Raw genomic sequence first — 19,489 nt, forward strand, 5'->3', positions numbered from 1 at the left:
AAAGAGTAATACTTCTTGATAGTTCGTACAAAATTTCGAATTGATACCTCAAAAGGTGTGTCGTTAAGAGCTGCCCCAAGGGGGGCACCTCGAAGTGACGCAATCGCGGACTTCAACAACGTAAAAGGCCTATGCTTGCACCAAGTGTACTTTCTTGACCAGAATTCGCGATCGCACTACGCAAAAAGTAGAGCGCACAGAGCGACAATCGGGGTACCGTTGGAAAGGTCTATCCCTCCTCTCGACCTTGCACCCCCTCACTTTGCCCTCCCAAGTACGTGCGCCACCCAGCGATTGTCTAAACACTGGAGGTTTTCGTCGCATTGTGACGTCACAACGGATTATGGTAAAATTATGGGACCGCGTTCGATGGAAAGAGTAATACTTCTTGATAGTTCGTACAAAATTTCGAATTGATACCTCAAAGGGTCTGTCGTTGAGAGCTGCCCCAATGGTGCACCTCGAAGTGACGTAATCGCAGACTTTAACAACGTAAAAGGCCTATGCTTGCACCAAGTGTACTTTCTTGACCAGAATTCGCGACCTTGCGAAGAGCCTGGAGCGACAATCGGGGTATCGTTGAAAAGGTTGATCCGCATTCTCGGTCTTGTACTTTCACCACATGGTTGTTGTTTTGATGTCTTCTGGTTTTGTTTTCAATACAAAAATATTGCCGTAGCTAGTTTTTCCCACTGTGAAATCTTTAACTCAATAAGGTAATTATCGACCAGATGCGCGACGCCCGTTTTAGATACATTGTAACAAGAGTTTAAATCTTAGTTACGTTTTATTGATGAAATATGACCAGTTACGCCAATTGTCATTATTTTTGTTCTTTTGTCTACCGTGGTGCCGTATGCAGAGGCTCAGTAATTAACATTTTTGTCCAAAAATTAAGCAAATACGCCTGCGGTCCCCTTTGTGTAATTACGCTGCACACTGCTGTGCTTTTGCTGATGTTCGTGATTAGGCTAGTTGAAGGTGTAGTTCTTTGTGTTAGGAGAGTTTACAGTTTACATTTTGCGAAAAGTTTATTGTAAAAATTAAAAGCGATCGCTGCTTTGATATGTTGTGTTTATCCACAAACTACAAGTAAAGCAAGACAATTTTGTTTACATTTGGTTGTGGACGTTCAACAGGTGAAACAAGATGAAATATGTTTACACTTATGTGAAGATAAAAACAGGTATATGTTATTTTTCAACGGAGAAAAGCGGAAAATATAGTATTAATCAGAACACCTTGCACATATAGGTTTTTAGTGGTGCTTTATAGAGCGTTAATTATAATTAAAACGTAGCGTGCGTCACGAAACTGCACGACAAGGGAAATCTAAATTAGTCAATTATAAATTTGTTTTGAAGCTTGTAACAAACGCGAGTCGGTCGTTAACATTAGGCCTGTGGGTGTAGGCTACTGTCGATTTAAGAAACAGTTTCGGATAACAAAATCATCGGACCAAAGTAAGCTTATGTCGTTAGTTTGTTGTTGTATTCGCAGGTAGAAAAATGGTTCCGAAATTCCCTCAAAAGCTACATCTTTTACAAAGTAAAATAATGACGTTCTTTAAACATCAGCTGAAAACAGATTCCGGCAACAACTACTGAGACCTATTTAAAACGATCGATATAGTCTATCTGTAAAAATGTTGGCGCGTAGAGCTTATGGGGAAGTGGGAAAGGTAAATTCATTGAAACTGCTACAAAACTTGGTTCAAAGCTTAGTCATTTAAAAAAAAAACTATTTCCCAAGTCTATCCCTCTCAGCAAATTGAGGATCTGCCTTGTTTGGTAGTGTTTGCAGCTTTAACTGAGTTTTTTGGCTGTTGGTGCAAATAAGTAACGTCTGATAGGACATGAAAACGCAGTCAATGTAGGTTTTGTCGCTCAAAAAAACAAGGAAGCATCTTATTTTTACAAATGCAGAACGCACATTACTAATTTTAACTGGAAGAAGCAGACGGGCTGTAAAAAAATTAATCAAAAGATCTTGATTGTTGCCAAAATATCACAAAAAATGCTGAAACAGACAAGCGGAAACAAATACTGTTTGCTACAGAGTATCACGTGTAAGCAGGGTTACCATACTGTCCTCATTTCGCAGATTTGGCCTTATTTCGAAGGGTAATGTCTTGGAAAAAACAAAAAATTTGTCCTTACTTGTAAGACCTTGTGACCCCATTTTGTCTTGTTTTGACAATTTGTGGATAATGTCAAAACCCTCCTACAAGTAAAAGTAAACCAAGATTGTTATGACAAAAATATGCCGTGTAGTATATCATGGCTCGTATAAATGCAAAGATTTGTTTAAAAACCTATATTTCGTTTCGCCAAAAAAGCCATAGTGTGTTTTGTTACATTTTAAGCCATATTGCGGTTATATTTTATTCTGGGGTCCATGTCGATTGGAACCTTGCGTATAAGCAGGGTTGCCATACCGTCCTTATTTCTAAGATTTGTCCTTATTTTTAAGGGCAATGTCTCAGAAAAATGTATTGTCCTTATTTCTAAGAAATGTCCTTATTTTTGACTGTAGTACTTCTTTTGTCTTATTTTCAACGATTATGAGTCAAATCCCTGCTACAGGTGAAAGTAAACCTAGACCTGAGCTGTTGTGAAATGCACGAAACATTTTCTACGAACAAGGGGTTGCTGGAACAGATTGTTTCTGGCCAAAATATTGCATATGATATGTCATGGCTCGTATCAATGCAAAGATTTGTTCACAAACGCTTGCTTTGTTTCGTATGAAAATTTGATTTTTTCGGTTGTCCTTATTTTTGGTTTCAAGTCGATGGCAACCCTGCGTATCAATCAATTTAAACGAAAAAGAATGAAAACACAAAAAACAAAAATCTATTTTTTGAAAGAAGATTTTGTACGAACTATCAAGAAGTATTACTCTTTCCATCGAGCGCGGTCCCATAATTTTACCATAATCCGTTGTGACGTCACAATGCGACGAAAATCACCTTTGTTTAAACAATCGCTGGGTGGCGCACGTACTTGGGAGGGCAAAGTGAGGGGGTGCAAGGTCGAGAGGAGGGATAGACCTTTCCAACGGTACCCGGATTGTCGCTCTGCGCGCTCTACCTTTTGCCCAGTAGGCTCATATACTGCGGTGTTGGATTCAGTGTATACCTCTTTCGTACTTTGCTCGTATGGGATATAAGAGATAAAAGGAACCCAATATCGTCATAATTCGCGGATTCATGGAAATCATATACCTAATTACAAAATGAAGCGTTTTTGATGATTTATTTTGTATTAATAATATTTGTCAATGTCAGAAGAAGAAGAAAAGGCGAGAAAACTGCTTTTTTTGTGACGCTTTTGGGCAAAAGGAGGCTGTTTTGTCGTAAAATTTGTGTTGAATGGTACCTTACTCCTATTTTACGGCAGAGACGCGACTGTTGTGCTTGCGCTGGTCGCGTCACAGGGTTAACTTAGTTTAAGGTGTCAAAAAGTTGTGTTAATGATGAGCGATTGACGTCATTTTTTGCATGACGTCATCAGAAGGTGTGATGACGTCATGTATAAAGTTTGGGCTCGCTACGATGAGTATTTCACAAAACGGTGTTTTTTAGAAGGCCTGTAAAATGTTATGATGACGTCATAGTGACGTCATTATGTGTGTGACGTATCCGGGTTATGACGTAGTTAATTATATATCAATATCGTAAGGTTACGTCATAGGGTTCGGAAGTTATTGCGTTTGGTCAAGAAAGTACACCAGACCCGTGTGGAATGTGTTGTAGATGATAGGATGTGTTTTATAATTTGTGACGTGACAGCTTTATTTGCTTTTGTGGTTAAATTTCTCATTTCAGTTTGGTGTACTGTAGATCAAAATAAAAGCTTTATAAATTAACCTGTGTTATCTTTTGTTTTCCAAATTGTTGCGCTGTGGGTTGATCAGGCATTTAAAAAAAGATTTCTGACCTGCAAGTTGTAGCCAAGAGTTTTTTGCAGACTTTAGACGATTTTAAAACGTCAAAAATGAGTCTATCATCAGACACAACAATTCATGCTGTGCCAGCAAGTTCACTTCAATCCAGTGCTCCGAAGTCAACCATCACAAAGCGGAATGCAAAGGCCAAAAAGGGGGTATGTGGGAGTGGAATAGTGCATAACAAATGTTGTCCTAAACTTTGTTCTTTTGCAGCATAATTTAACAGATAGTCTTTTAGTAAACAAGTTATAACAAATAAGAAGGACAGACTGTTTGATCTAAAAGTAGTGTTAATTATAAACAAGTATGGTTCAAAAGAATAAAAACACAATGATCACCAGATACACCAAGATTTACAAAATCCGTATCATATACTCACTATTGTAATCTGCTTTTGTATCTCGCAGTTGGGAGCCAAAAAAATAGGTGGACTGGGTGCTCAGAAAGTGACAAAAATTGACTTTGAAAAACTGGAGAAAAATGCTGAAGAAGCTGACAAGGTTCAACACAGGATATCTGTCTCTTCATCACATTCTGATGAGAAAAGCAATAATGAAACAAGGTCAGGCATTATCAAATAATGCCTGCCGAACAACAAAAATTAAGAAATGAAATTATGTATTTACAGTGGACAATCATTAAGACTTGCATACAAAGACTTGGATGCAAAAGAAAAACAAGACAATGTAAAACTTAGCAAAATGGACAAACAAAAGAAGGAGCAAGCTTCAAGACTAGGGATGGGAATGGGAAAAACTGAGTGAGATTTATGATTGTTCTATTTGTGTTGATACTGATATTCATGCTATTTTTTAGCCTGTTAATTCCAACATTTTAACGTTGCTTAAGAAAAAATATTAATATTGACAAAAAAATGATGCAAAGACCAGAACTTTGTATTACAAATTTAAATCATTATGACAAAAAAAACTGGTTTATCCCTATGTACTTTATTCTTTTTAATAGAGATGTCTCCCATTCCTTGGATATGGTAACCATTAGCCAGGAAAATCCCAAGAAAAGCTCTAGAAGGGGACGATACCAAGATCAGAATGATATATTTTATGATTCTTATTCCAGTTCAAGGTAAAGCAGTAAATTGCAAAAACATGGGGTTCGAAATTGCATGTCTGCTTCTTCCATAACTGCAAAGTATGCTCTTTGTGCATTTTGTTTGGACCACAAAAGATATTCGAAAACATTGGAAAAAAATAAAAAAGGAAACCAATTTATGAATAAACTGGTCAAAAGAATATTTAGATAAACTTATTACTCCTGTTAGCGATTTTCCCACTAAAAAATATCGGTTTCATTTCAATAACGCTTACCTCATGAACAATAACTGTTATAAATAGTTAGTGATGGGACGATACCAGGTTTTGAAGCGAATACCGATACCGAGTACGAGTACCACATGTATATACCTTCGATACCGAGTACGATTACCGAGTACTTAGTTGTAGTGTTGTACTTAGTTGTATATCACTGGCTAATTTATCTGCCATGGTCGGGGTACAGGCGTGCACACACACATGCCGAAAAATGTAATCTCCACGTGATAGCGAAAAAGATAATTATACGTAAACTGGCGGAACTTTTTTCCAATTTTGTGCTGTCCGAAGCAAATATTGGCATAAAGTTCCCCGTATTCCTATGGTGTAAATCGGCCTTTGGTACTCGCACGTTGGTATCGAAAACTGAGGCAAAATATTTCGATACCGAGTACGAGTATCGATACCACTGAAATCGTTCGATACCATCGATACCGAGTACCGAGTACCGGGTACCCGTCCCATCACTATAAATAGTACTACATGAAAATAGCACTTGTTTCATTGCTCTGAATTAATTCTGTTTTTTTTTCAGGACTCGTCGAAGCAAATGGGATGAAAGTGATTCTGACGAAGACAACAATGATTTTTCTAGTTTTACTAAACATGATTTTTCCTACACATCCAAAAAATCTTCAAAAGTGGACAAAGAACCTGAGACAATTACGATCACACCAATAGGAAATGACCGGCACATGGGGTCTGGAATGTTCAGTTCAACTGCGACTACAACAGAGCCAAAAAACAATAGACAAAGAAAACCTGGGTACAAATCCTAAAATAAATATACCATGTTGAGTCTCCTGCAGTAACTATTTTATAGAGGGTTTTACATACAGGCGGTTTTAGTTGTAAAAAATGATGTTTAAGCTTCTTCTAGTTGATTTAAATTTTATGTCAAAGATGTCTGTATCTCAGCCGAAGGACATTCAAACAGTTATTTGTCTAAAATGTCCCTTTTCCAGCACATGGGATCTTTGCTTTTTGCAAGCAATGACTTACAGCTTTGTTGTGATCTGTTTTTTTCAGCCTAATGTTTTAAGCAAATTGGTGACAACTCCAAAAAAATATAAGTACCAAACATAAGTATATATATGCCATGTACAGTACTAATGTAAAATCAGTTGATTACTTGTAGTTATTGTCAACTCGTGCAATATCAAAACATCTGATCATGGTGTGTAATACATGGTTTTATATTAGCGAAGTAGCAAGTCACATGAGATTGTTGAGAAATTTCCAATGTAGGCTTTTAATAAACCCTATGTTATGTGTGACAGACCTACAAAAACAACTGAATCATCTTTTGACTCTAACAAGTTTGCTGGTGCCACGTCCATATCATCAGACATGGTGTTCGGAAGTGGTCATGCAAAGGTATTAAACACCTGTATTCATGAATACAGTGTCAGTAAATCATAGAATTTCTTTTGGTCCTGCCTTAAAATGTTTTGAGTACGTATACAATTGCTTGAGGCATCAGCCTTTTGCAATCTGTGGTTATACAATTTGCAACTGATTTTATCAAGCCACAGTCGATACAAATGTGTAAGAATGAGATTTACAGCTATTTTAAAGCGTACAAAAAGTGTTCAAACATTATTTTAACCAACAAATAGGTAGAGTATGTAGAAAGAATTTAGTTATGGTGGCCTGTTGCAGGAAAAAAAATTAGCACTTTTTTACAGCAACAGGAACAAGAGCAGCGTTTAAGAAGTTTTGAAGGTCGTAGTGCAATATCAAGTGATGATTATTATGGGGCGTCATCATCACACCGACAGCAAGGTTCAACACATATGCCAGATGTTGTGGATATTAAAGATGGTGTTCGTGAAGGTGTTCGCTCTGTGGCTGGAAAATTGTCTGTGATGGCATCAGGTATCGCCAACACAATTCAGGTAACCAATTTAGATAACCCTTTCTGTTTTAATGAGCCTATTTTATTTAAACTCAGCCATCCCCCAAAAAATATTTGCATTAGCAAATATGGTGCTCTAAAGCAGGGGTCACCAAACTTTTTTCACTGCGGGCCGGATGAGTGCTAATAATGATTCGTGCGGGCCGCATAGTTTACATGCCCTAGCGCCGTCTTTCCAAACTTAGCCCGCAAGGCGTTTTTAGGTGCGCCAAGATATGGTCTTTCTACAATCCCATTCAAAAAGTAGTCATGCGACTGTTAAACTGTATAATTAGTCTCATCTTACGAGCAATGCTTGTATATTACGCCACAAGTGACAAAAGAAGGCACTTATTTGCGCACAATTAATACTTGTAGTCTTGTCTGTGACGTAACAAACTGGCTTTGGATCAATCCTGGGCGTTATATTCCTATGAAACTCGGTAACATAAATTCTGAATATCCCCACAGAAAAAAAATTGTAATGAGTAGATTAAATTTTAATGTTACAAAGTTATTAATACTATTTGGCAACCTAAAAAATGTGGTCGCGGGCCGGACGAAATGACCTATTTTAGAGATCCTGTCATAGCAAAAGGCAGAGCAAAACATAAAAATTGTTATGTGCTCAACTTTAAAAGTCAAATTGGGTTAAAATAAAAACTGAGCCATAACCACAAGAGTATGTCTTAAAATGGATTTTTACAGTTTAAATTGAAATCAAGATATCAGTATTAAAATATGCATATACTTTTAAAGATGCATAAGTCAGTAGATAAATATTCCTGTTTTGGCTCATAAGGGACTGTGGTTCAGCTTCCAAATTTAAAAATATACCTGCCAAACTAAATGACACCAATCCAAAACAAAAATGCATATATTTCATACCACTGTTAATTGCATTGCCTAAAATGTGGAGGTACTAATGCAAACAATCCCCTACTGAAGTGAGCCAAGAGTGGCACCTTCCATAAACATACACCCTGCTGTACATTAGGAACTTACATGTTTGTCTTTGTTGGCTTTTTGTTTTTAACTTAGCAGCTGTTTCTGTATCAACAGTATTCCAAACATGATTTCTTTGTAAACATATAGCATAAAAGAAACAAGAAATAAAATGTAATTATAAACAAGTTAAGTTCTTTTTAAATGCAAGCTTGTCACAAATGTTTGAATAAGTGTCAGTTGGGACTGTTTTGTCTACTAGTTAGCAAAAAGGGGATGTGGTTATTGGGAAGGGCACACACAAAAACCTTGCTATTCAGGTGAACTCAACCTTTACATTGGCTTGTGTATGAACAATCATCAACAACACCCTGATGTACAAATAACTTTTCCCATGAAAAACTTTGCAATGCAAATAACATAAATTTTGGGGTAGAAAATATACAATTGTAATGCTTTTTGCTGAAAAAAATTTAAAACTTTGTAGTGCATCATTGTGTTGTTTTGCAACTTACAGGATCGCTATGGATAACCGGATTTCAAAACACCTTTGCATTAGTGGAGTCAACTCTATTACAATGGGATGTGCTTACAGACCAACAACAGTAATAATACAATATAGTTATAAAACTACTGAATTTTGAGTCAGGATGATTTTGGCCATATTTAGGATGATGACTTTGTTATTTAAAGAAGTATTACATTTCATAGTCAAAAAGTTTAAATGTTAAGTGGACTTTTATGTTGTTCTGGTTTTCCAATCATATATAGTCTGATAGTGTGACTTCTGTGCCTTTGGTTCACCGAAAATGTGCATGTTTTTCCATTTTTGGTTATGTATGCCTCTGAATTGAGTGCTAGTAGTAATATTTCATTTTGTCAAGCAGTCAAATGTCAGTGGTATTGCAGTTACATGTAACTTGCACCTTTAAAGTAGTAAAATTAGTTTCTGCTTGCAGGTGCTGGTTGAGACATGTTAAATGATATTGAGATATTATTGTATGTATGGGTTTGTTCCTGATTTTCCTGTAGTGAATCTCTTTTCGTATTTCTTCTGGGTTGTAAAGTTTTTATGCAGCTGTTTTCTTTAGTGCAATACAATATTCACACTAAAACGTAAGATCGATAGGTTTGTAATTGAGTTAAAAAACATAGAATGTTACATTGACCTCAAATTCCATATATTGTACTCAAACATGCTTTTTGCTTATTGTAGGTAAGGCCCAAAAATGCATGCCAGTTTTATACAACAAAGAATTAAGTTACCCACCCTATTTTGTCAAAATACGGTCAGCCTACTGAACTATTTAGTATCATATAACTTTAGGTCCTAATGATTTTTTAAAACTCTAGTTACTGTGTCAGTATCATAACCATAAATTTGTTTGTTTGCTGGGAACTGATGGAAAATGGTCATATGGTTTGTCACTAAACATTCAAAATGATATTTGTGTGTTTTGTTTTGTGCTGTCCAACAGTCGTATTTAAAAAGCCAAAATGAATTAAAGTTTATTTTATTTTTGCATATGTTACCTTGCAGTTTCAGCATGCATCATATTTGAAATTTGATTTTGAATTGACCTTATTACAGATGGTCCCAATGAATATTTTTAAAATCTTTGAAATAATGTATGTTTTGTATTCCACTTATTAATGTCTCGTGGACTTGTAATAACGCTAAATTGGATTTTTTTGTTAAATTTTATTTTCTAACTTCTCTGGTTTTGAGGCTGTATTGTGACTATGTGAGACCGTTTGTTTTGTTTATTTGTTTACTTACAAACCTGGCGCCAGTGTGCAGCGGTGCATGACCTTTGGGTGTGTGGTGATGCGTGACGTTCCATGTTTTTTCCTTGGTCGAATCTCATGCTCGTGTCGGTCAACAGCGATATGCATTGTCGCCAAGAATATTAAAAGTTATGAAAGTTTGTGCTTAGTATTGCTGTTCACAGGTCAAAGTACAAAAGGTCGCTTCAGTTCTACCTACCATTGCGCTTAGTATATGCTGGTAGCCTGCTACTTATACTTTTGAGCACGCTTTTACATTAATGTAAACTCAAACAGATTTACACAGGCACACCAACTGAAGCAGAATGAAAATGTTACGGCAAGTTTTTAATGAGACTTTTAGACTTTCGTTCGTTATATTTTTTTCATTTGTTTGAAATACTCTGGATTAATTATACATTCTCGGCGGAACAACGGCTCTCTTTCAACAGGGCTTGTTGAGATTGTTTGCACACTGTAGACATCTAAAACAGTAATTGCATGCAGAAACTACATTTTACAATTCGATTGGAGAGCGTATGGATGATATCTATAATTGCACAAAACTGTTTAAAAGCAGAAACCGATAACATGTAGTCATGTATGAAAATAAGCAAAACGTTCCGATTTGACCGACTCACAAAGAGGTCCGCGAAAATGTTAAGGAAATTGTTGAGTCATGGCTTTTTGATTCAGAACGGACCAACGGCCCTGAAAAGCCCCTGCACATCTTCGCCTACATTGTGCAAAACACTCCGATCCCCATATGTTTTTCTTCTGTCATTAGGGAGGGTTAAATGTAGATTTTTCTATTTATGTAGCCTAAAAGCACAAATGGATCAAGGGCTCGGACGAACGTTTTTAGCTAGCTGACCTTAACACGTGCCAGCAATGAATTAAAACCAATTTTATTTTTATATTGTGTTCAAAATAATAAAATAGTGTCTGATACAGATTTTTTAATGAACTTGTTTTGGGGATTGCTACAGTTTAATACAAACAATTAGTAACTGTTGAGGATTTTTTGGCCTGCACCCACAGTGTTTAATTATTTAATGTGATACACGATAAAGGAAAGTAATAGAGTAGGCCAGTGGTTCTCAAACTGTGCGTCGCGACGCCCTGGTGCGCCAGTCTGCAGAGTGTGGCAGCTGCACGCGCAATTATTTAAAAAAAAAAAAATTTTGCACGCCAATTTTGGGGGGTTGCACGCGGAAATTTCGCTCCAAATGCGTTTAATTGGCCTGCCTTGACTTCTTTTACTTGCTATGCGCCTGCTGAACTTGGCCTCGCACGCGAACTTACGGGTCGTGCACGCGCGCACGCGGGACATGTTGGTCCTTCACGCACGAGATCTCGTCGGGAACTGCCATGTTCTGCAGACTGGCTGGTGCGTCGTTTTGATTTTCCAAGGGCGTCGCAGAATATTTCCGTTTCGTGGCTGAACTCAGTTTATCTCATAAAAATGAGGTTTCAGTGCGGTTGACGCATATCTACGTCCAAATACTTTTTGCGTAGAGTGCGGATTGACGTTTTACCTCAAATGTTTTTGATCAAAAGTCCGCACGTGATTGCCGGGTGCACTAAAAGTGTTGAGTGCAGTTTTATAACTTTGTCGAAAAACAGTTAGGCTAAAATTGTTCTCTAAGTGCTGTTTAAGAGATTTAAAATAACTGTTATTGATAAGTTTCCCCATTAAGTCCAGAAAACTTTTCCAGAGGCGACGCAACCAAAAAAAGTTTGAGAACCACTGGAGTAGGCTGTTGTGGATTTGATTGGCCAAAATAAAAAACAAAGAATATCAGGATCAGCATTTTATTTTTCTGGTGCAATAAAGTTAGTTGGCGTAGTTCGAATAAGCAGTAATTACATGAGCACGCTGCGCAAATTTTGGCAAGTAATTTGTGAGGAAATTAGTTGGCAACTGAACAAAACTTGTTTGGAACTCCGGAATAACTTTAAGTAGTTTTACATGGAAGCCTTCAGTTGACGCGAACAAACAGATTAAATATTTTGGCCTGCAAAGCAAAGAGGGGTGCTTGTTTTTTAATTGAAAGGTCGTTTGTTATTTATGACTACTGAATCGTCTGACCGAAACCGAATAATTTTAGTTATTGCCGAAAAAGTTCGTCCAAATCAACCCAACGTCAGGCGAAGCTGTACGCTTTGCTTATAAGTTTTATTCTTAGTTTTGCTACCAGGAAGGATAGTTGTGTTGGGTGAGCTTTAAGGAAAAACACTGTTGATTGGTCATCAAAAGAAATATTGCCTGATCATGGTCACGAGTTTCAGTATGATGTTTGTGTGAGCAGTGGCGTGATATATTCAACCAATCAGAGTCGTTTCCTTCGTCACGCATTTTGAGCAGTCACTATTTGAGGTAAACTCCCTGAGATGGAATGTGGATTGTGGAAGTGGAACTTGTCAGAAATACAGCAAATGAAACAGGGTACTTCTAATGATCTAAAATATACAGGATCGCTTGGTGCATATTATATCGCTTGGTGCACGTTTATATCGCTTGGTGCACGTTTATATCATTTGGTGCATATTTATATCGCTTAGTGCACGTTTATTTCGCTTGGTGCACGTTTATTTCGCTTGGTGCACCTTCGTCATGTCACTTGGTGGCTGGTGCACCTTAGTATCGCTAGGTAAAGGTGTATGCAGGTGCACCAAAGGATATAAACGTGCACCAAGCGATATAAAGGTGCACCAATCAAAATAAAGGTGCACCAAGCGATATAAAGGTGCAACAGGCGATATAAAGGTGCAACAAGCGATATAAAAGTGCACCGAGCGATATTAAAGTGATAATAAGGTGCACCAAGCGATTCTGTATATTTTAGATGCACTGAATGAAACAGACTTTTTTGTTCATCGTGTTTGTTAAAGTAAATTGTTCGTTAAATAAATAGGTAGCTGTCTGAAGGATTTCAATGTGTAGCATTATTTACTATTTTTGTAAACATAGCTAATTAGATTTGTCATTATTTTTTTGTAGTTTATGAGAACTGTATCCTAATTCTTAATGTGTTTGACTGAACTGTGCTGTTTACCATGGCACATTCGTTACAAACAATTGTTGTAGTTGTGTTTGTTTTGGTGAGAATCACAACATCACAAGATATGCAAAACAAGTTAACATTTGAGCCAAATCTTTCAAGCTCAAACTTAAGTACAATCCAACTGGATGGATCCAAAACACATGTCCAAAGCATCAAAGATGATTTAGTCTGTTCTAGTTGTAAATTTGGACTTGATTTTGCACTATGGAAGTTTAGGAAACCTGATGGAACATATCCAGGTTTATTTAAGTTTATTATCACGATGTGCAAGGATCTCAAAATTGATTCCCCTGCAGTGTGTGAAGGTATTGTATCAGCACTGCAAAATGAAACTTCGTTTCTGCTTACCAAACTACAACTTAATGGAGGTCAAATTTGTGGGCTCATATTTCCATCCAAGTGTCAGTCATCTGGTTTATCATGGAACGATGATAAATGGACTGTTCCTATACCACAGAAAAATCCTACTTTAAAAAGTTATAAGACCAAACCTAGGGAGGGTTCTCCTTTGAAAGTATTACATATATCTGATCTACACATTGACCTAATGTATGAACCCGGCTCTGCAATAAACTGTGATGATCCATTGTGTTGCCGGAAAGGTCAGCAAGTATCAAAGAAAGAAGCAGGAAATGCAAGTTACTGGGGTTCATATGGATATTGTGATGTTCCCTACTGGACTGTAGAAAATATGCTTTCCACAGCTGCTAAAACTCAAAAGTATGACTACATACTCTGGACTGGTGACTTGCCTGCTCATAATGTTTGGAGTCAAAAAAGGTCTTCACAAATTTATCTCATTAAAAATCTAACAACACTTTTACTAAAATACTTTCCAGACACAGCAATTTATCCAGCTTTGGGAAACCATGAAAGTGACCCAGTCAATAGCTTTCCTCCAAGCTATGTTAAAGGTTACAATAGCATTTCATGGCTGTATGATGAACTAGTCAAGGCCTGGGCACCATGGTTACCAAAAGATGCAATTGCAACAGTAAAGCAATCTGGGTATTACACAACAATTGTTAAACCTGGATTCCGTATCGTTTCACTGAACATGAACTATTGCAACAATGAAAATTTCTGGATGCTGTTAAATCCAGTTGACCCAAACAATGAACTAAAATGGCTTGTAAGTGTTTTGACCAGCGCTGAATCAAAAGGTGAAAGTGTACATATCATTGGACATATACCTCCCAGTGCAGGGGGTGACTGTCTTAAGGTGTGGAGAAACAATTACTATGACATCATCACACGATTTAAAGCCACCGTCACTGCTCAGTTTTTTGGTCATACTCACACTGATGAATTTGAAATATTTTATGCTGATTCTTCACTTCAAAACCCAATATCAATGGTTTATATTTGCCCAAGTGTGACTACATACACTAATAGTAACCCATCCTACCGAACATATGATGTTGTGTCTAACACTTGGACAGTCATAGACCATCACACATACATTCTCAATTTATCAAATGCCAATACAGTACAATCTGACCCACAATGGAAATTGGAATACAGTGCAAAATCTACATATGGTTTACAGGACCTGACTGCGGAAAGTTGGCACAAAGTGTTTAAATCATGGTTCACCGATACTACAACTACGGGCAATACTTTTGCAAAGTATTATGTAAACTTCCACAAAGGACATCCTCCAACTGAAACCTGTGATGACAACTGTAAAAGAGATCTGCTTTGTCGTATAGCCGGAGGCAATTTCACAAATCTGAACTGTGTTTCATGATTTTATTAGGTTTTATTTATATGGTATGCACTTGTGAATATGCAAAGTTTGTGATAATGCGTTTTAAAGATGTTTTATGATGTGTTGCTCATGGATCCATTGACATGTATTGTCACCCTGTTTTATCTTTGCAATCTTAACTTTTTGTTCAAGGTTTGTGTTTTTATTGTTTTATCTCTTCACAACACCTCATTATCTGGGCTACAATGCTAAAACAGCTAATTTATTTCATCAATTGGTGTCAAAGCTTGGTGCATGCAATACTCAATTTTATCCATTGTTTGCTGTGGTAAATTTTAATTGAAGGTTTTTGCTGGCATTGATAAAATAGTCCCATCTTCTACCCATAATCAGCTCTGTAAATGTGTATTGTATTTTGAGTTCCTTGATAGGACATGTTTTTATGAATACAATTTACCAACTTTCCACTATTTATCTTTAGCATAGGTTTGGATATCCTTTGCAGTTTGTTTTACAACACAGCCATCTCAAACAGGCCCCAAACATTTTAGTTGTTATATTGTCACACAGTTGGCTGCATGTTTAGTGCATCGCCTTATGATCACAAGGGTATGGGATCCAACCTTCCCTGGATTATATGGAACGTGTGTGGAATTGTACAGGTCAAACTAAATTGAAGTCAACAAGTTTGTAAAAATAAAAAAGGCAATGATTAAATATACTTACCATGACGCAACTTGACAGAACTCATTGTGAGCATTTCTTGATGCTTGGTCGGGATAAAATGAAACAAACAAGTGACAATGGTATAGCTATTCATGACCAGAAATAGCTAGAAATAAAAGACGGTTTCACTTGTTTCTGTGTAGATCTTCAAAAATGCTGTATAATTAACTATGCAACTATACCGGGCTAACAATAACCTTGTTAATGTCAAAAAATGGGGGCAGTACGCCCATCTGGATATGTTTTTTTTAATTGGCACTTCTCCCCCAAAAACAAGTAACGTACAAAAATGTACCCATTTTAAATGTAATAAAAGTAAATTGCGACATTTAGCGGACAATCTGTCACTTAGCAACCAAAAAAAATTGATATTTATCACAGACCATTGCATACCTTGTATCTGTTGCATAAAACTGCAACATTATCCAAATATAAGACATCAAACGCCAAAGAGGCAATGTTTTTGATTTTTGTAGTTTAAGCCCAAATATTTACCTAAACTGAACTGCAACTCACATCTTTTTCAACTGTTTTGACCCGGATATATACGAAACCGCCTTTCAAGCGATCGCCAAGAAATGTTTACATGTGAGTTCCTCATTTTCAGTTGTAGGTTTTTTGAAAAATTTCGTTAACAATGGCTTCACCAGTCAAAGAGGAAGACCTTCTAGTTCCAACCTGCATTCACTGGACCACCGACGATGTTGCCAATTGGATTGAAGAGCTCGGCTTTCCCCAATACCGAAACTGCTTCACCACAAATTTAATAAATGGACGAAAATTGGTGTTAGTTAATTCAAGGTAGACATACAATTTGTTAAAGTAAACTTTACAAAACTTGAAACAGTATTTTGTGAGAAATCTCTCATGATAAACAGTAAATTGAATGTAAAGTGAATAGTATAATCTACTCTTTCTGTAGCACTCCCCAGTATATCTGTACTTAATTTCTCTGCAGCAACAAGCTCGGAAAAAATATTAAAACTATTAACTTTCTACATATTTATGTCAATAATATGTTAAAAACTTTTTTGCAGTCTTTTGCCAAGACTTGGCATAACAGACTTTGACCACATTCTTTTCATATCTTCAAATGTTCGACAACTTCTTGGACTTGAGAAACCATTTTGGAACCGAAGTATTGCTGACCCCCCAAACACCCCAATGGGATCGTACTTGGACAAAATCAGCAGAACTGGGCCTTCTGTGGAAAAACTGACTTATTCACAATTTTTAAGACATTGCTAACTGTCCTTATTAGTTTGAATTGTGTATAATTCAATTTGTGTGTGGTGCAAATTGAAAACACTAGTTTTGGCCTTGATCTGCATTAGAGATACTAGGTGACATGCAGCAATTTATATTTTATTTTTGAAATGTTTTCTTTGATACATGTCCACTCTATTACAACTTATACTTGCACCGACATTCAAACAATACTGCTTTGAATCACTTATTTATTTTATTTCCATCTGCCTATTAGCATAATCTACTATCCGTCCATCACAACATATTTTTATTGCACTTTTGAGTGTTTGAATATGTATTGCTGTGAATTCTGTGAACTGTGAATGCCTAAAAAAATAAAAGTTTACATTGCCAAAGTGCTGGTTTGGACAGGTTAAATCTTAGGCATAATTACAAAACTAAAGTCTAATACAAGTAATTATGCTTAACATTTAAAATTTCGTAATAATGTAATAACTATGGTTTTACAGGAGTATATTTCACACTGTATTTTTGTTATCACCAGTTTATGCACATAATAACAAAACAGAACATTTAAAAGCAATAAAACAGTGAAAGATATTTAATACAGATATATATATATATATACAACCCAAACTATCTTAACATTTTTTATTACCTGTCGATACCGCACGATTCAAGCACGATTGTCCTACCACAGTATATGTTAAACGTTGATAGTTGCAAATCGAACCCTACCAGCAAACCAGCATAGCACGGTATCCACTAGATGGCGGTGACGGTCGCGCAGAGATGCACCAAACATTTTGAATGACATTTTCCCACACCTGTTGTGGTTCCACGCCGCTGCACCTAATCATGGGAAAAAGGGCGTCCGCCGAATTACACGTGTGTGCGTGACGAAGCGTGCTCAAGATGCCGCCACTTCGCGACTTCTTGAGGACAGACGGAGCTTTCCAGCTGAGTGCAGAGCTGTCTGCGCGCTTTTTGCTGTGTTTTGCCACCGATTAGTGTATAGTGCTAATCACACCACCTCTGCAGTGTTAAGTTCAACAACGTGACAGCAACTGGTCAAACAGCAAAGACAACAACAGCTGGAGATTTGTACCTTTCGGTATAAAACCCAGTGTTTCGGTTTTGTTTATTAGAGACGTTGATAAATGGTACCTTGGCTTTGACGTTTGTTTTAGCGTGTCACTTGATTGTGGTCTAACGTAATCGATTTTAATTTATTGAGCGGTTTGAAAGCAGTGTTCGTAGTGTTTTCTAAGCAATTGTTACCAAAGTAAACAAAGAAGTATGTGAACGCTGACTTATCGTTTTGTGTCATGTGTGACAAGCAAACTTGAAATTGTAACAGACTTGATAAACCAGCTTTTGATTGTATAGAAGTGCAGTCATTATTTGTTCTCTGGAGATTCTTACACAGTCTGTTGGCAATGAATGAGCACCCCGCGACCACCATAACAAAGTCACACCAAGAAGTTTTATGTGTGTGATTGACAGTTTTTTTGAGGTGAACTTTAAAAATAGTCCATCGCAAAGTTTATTAGAATAACAGCGCCCTAAATTTTAGTGTCGTAAGTCACGTCTGGTCCGTTGTAAACTGTGCTTGTAAACTGCGTCAGTAAAATTTGATGATCATTTCCCAAAACGTACAGGCAAGGGTTTGAAAGCATATAACTTTGCACCGATTTTGTTGTTTGAGCGCAACCGTTGGTTGTTTGTGTATGCGGTGGGGCAAAATGCCGTGGGTTTAAACCCACCAAACTGATAATTTTAGAAGTTGCATAGGCGTGCTGGTTGTGACTAGCGTGCATGTAATGACGGCCGGTGCACATCGCTATGAAAATAAGGCCTTGTTGATTTTGCGTGGGGATGTCCTATCCAAACTCAACCCTAATCATAGCAAGAACTGTATAGCTTAAACATATTTCATACAGACAGACAGTTGGTGATCAGTCTTTTAATAAATGGGAAGAAGTTTGGGTTGCAATTTAAACGGGATTCAGGTGCCTAGAAAATATTTCAAGGTATATTTTGAAAGTGTAAGATTTTGAATTTGGTCTATGTTATTTCTTTAGTGCACAAAAACCTCTTTCACAAAAACGAGCGTAGATATTAACTCATAGGTAATTGGGCTCATGATAATAATCGCGTTTTGAGTTTTCTTTGTTTTTACCTTACATACAGCAGACAGCACGAACATCCGTTTATAGTTTTTTTTCTAATAATTGTAATAATTCTATTAACGTACGTAGTTTCCGTGGCAAGTTATATAAACGTTGGCACGAATACTCTAACCTGCCAACAAAGTCTAACTTACGGGATACGGTGGTAACACAAGATTTCCTGACTGTGTCTCACCGCAAGGCTGTATATATTGCTTCCTTGCATGGAGGCCGTACTTTTGAATTCTTTTAGCCTGTCGTATTTAACACTGGGAGTTCGCGAGAAAACTCGGCAAGGCTGTTATATTAAAACGACGGTTGGAAGTGGACTGCGCATAAATTTCTGAGTATAAGTTTGGACCCTCGATAGAAATTGTCGTTGAAGCAGTATGGAAAACACCGATACTATTTTGACGCCTTTTGATGCCTTTTGATGCCTACGAAGTATGAGGTAGATAAAAATCACCGTTACACCATCTAAATTGTAACTGAAGAATTCCGATTTGGTCAGTTTGTAGTTTAAATAAAGATAATTTTGGTTACTTTAAGATATATGTGTGTATATATTGCCAAGAATCATAGATAAAAAGTATAATATCATGAGTTACTTGGCAATGTCCAACTTTTATTTCCTGTCATTAAAAGTATAGGTAAAGCATTTTGCATTTGCGCAATAAATAAGGTTGTATAAACCAGTCTTTTGTCCTCCAAAT

At 36.9% G+C, this 19,489-nt stretch overlaps 3 protein-coding genes across 4 annotated transcripts; all 3 read left to right on the forward strand.

The window, feature by feature from the left end:
• The first annotated feature begins 3,685 nt into the window (after positions 1 to 3,685).
• On the forward strand, positions 3,686 to 10,052 carry LOC145237580 (ADP-ribosylation factor GTPase-activating protein 3-like). The gene is made up of 8 exons (XM_080100506.1): positions 3,686 to 4,106; positions 4,359 to 4,513; positions 4,580 to 4,711; positions 4,918 to 5,037; positions 5,818 to 6,048; positions 6,563 to 6,659; positions 6,971 to 7,180; positions 8,642 to 10,052. The coding sequence occupies exons 1-8, from the start codon at positions 3,999 to 4,001 to the stop codon at positions 8,654 to 8,656; spliced, it is 1,068 nt and encodes a 355-aa protein (XP_079956632.1). The 5' UTR covers positions 3,686 to 3,998; the 3' UTR covers positions 8,657 to 10,052.
• Positions 10,053 to 12,226: 2,174 nt separating this feature from the next.
• Positions 12,227 to 15,140, forward strand: LOC145237577 (sphingomyelin phosphodiesterase-like). The gene has a single exon (XM_080100504.1). The coding sequence runs from the start codon at positions 12,952 to 12,954 to the stop codon at positions 14,707 to 14,709; it is 1,758 nt and encodes a 585-aa protein (XP_079956630.1). The 5' UTR covers positions 12,227 to 12,951; the 3' UTR covers positions 14,710 to 15,140.
• Positions 15,141 to 15,777: 637 nt separating this feature from the next.
• LOC145237582 (sterile alpha motif domain-containing protein 15-like) lies at positions 15,778 to 17,000 on the forward strand. 2 transcript variants are annotated; one of them, XM_080100510.1, is made up of 3 exons: positions 15,778 to 15,984; positions 16,047 to 16,197; positions 16,434 to 17,000. In XM_080100510.1, the coding sequence occupies exons 1-3, from the start codon at positions 15,975 to 15,977 to the stop codon at positions 16,642 to 16,644; spliced, it is 372 nt and encodes a 123-aa protein (XP_079956636.1). In that variant the 5' UTR covers positions 15,778 to 15,974; the 3' UTR covers positions 16,645 to 17,000. The 2 variants fall into 2 exon arrangements, with proteins under 2 accessions (XP_079956636.1, XP_079956635.1); XM_080100509.1 differs by lacking the exon at positions 15,778 to 15,984 and having other exon boundaries at positions 15,991 to 16,197.
• The last annotated feature ends 2,489 nt before the right edge of the window (positions 17,001 to 19,489 follow it).

This window comes from Phallusia mammillata, chromosome 7 (genome assembly GCF_965637545.1).
Source record: "Phallusia mammillata chromosome 7, kaPhaMamm4.hap1.1, whole genome shotgun sequence".
In the NCBI taxonomy this organism is placed as follows: Eukaryota; Metazoa; Chordata; class Ascidiacea; order Phlebobranchia; family Ascidiidae; genus Phallusia; species Phallusia mammillata.

Bases quoted from the DNA above. Each gene is read 5' to 3' on its own strand.
- LOC145237577 (XM_080100504.1), top strand. From the start codon at position 12,952: ATGGCACATTCGTTACAAACAATTGTTGTAGTTGTGTTTGTTTTGGTG.
- LOC145237580 (XM_080100506.1), top strand. From the start codon at position 3,999: ATGAGTCTATCATCAGACACAACAATTCATGCTGTGCCAGCAAGTTCA. The intron at 4,514-4,579 runs GTCAGGCATTAT...ATGTATTTACAG, and splicing joins AAAAGCAATAATGAAACAAG to TGGACAATCATTAAGACTTG. The intron at 5,038-5,817 runs GTAAAGCAGTAA...TTTTTTTTTCAG, and splicing joins GATTCTTATTCCAGTTCAAG to GACTCGTCGAAGCAAATGGG.
- LOC145237582 (XM_080100509.1), top strand. From the start codon at position 16,034: ATGGCTTCACCAGTCAAAGAGGAAGACCTTCTAGTTCCAACCTGCATT. The intron at 16,198-16,433 runs GTAGACATACAA...ACTTTTTTGCAG, and splicing joins TTGGTGTTAGTTAATTCAAG to TCTTTTGCCAAGACTTGGCA.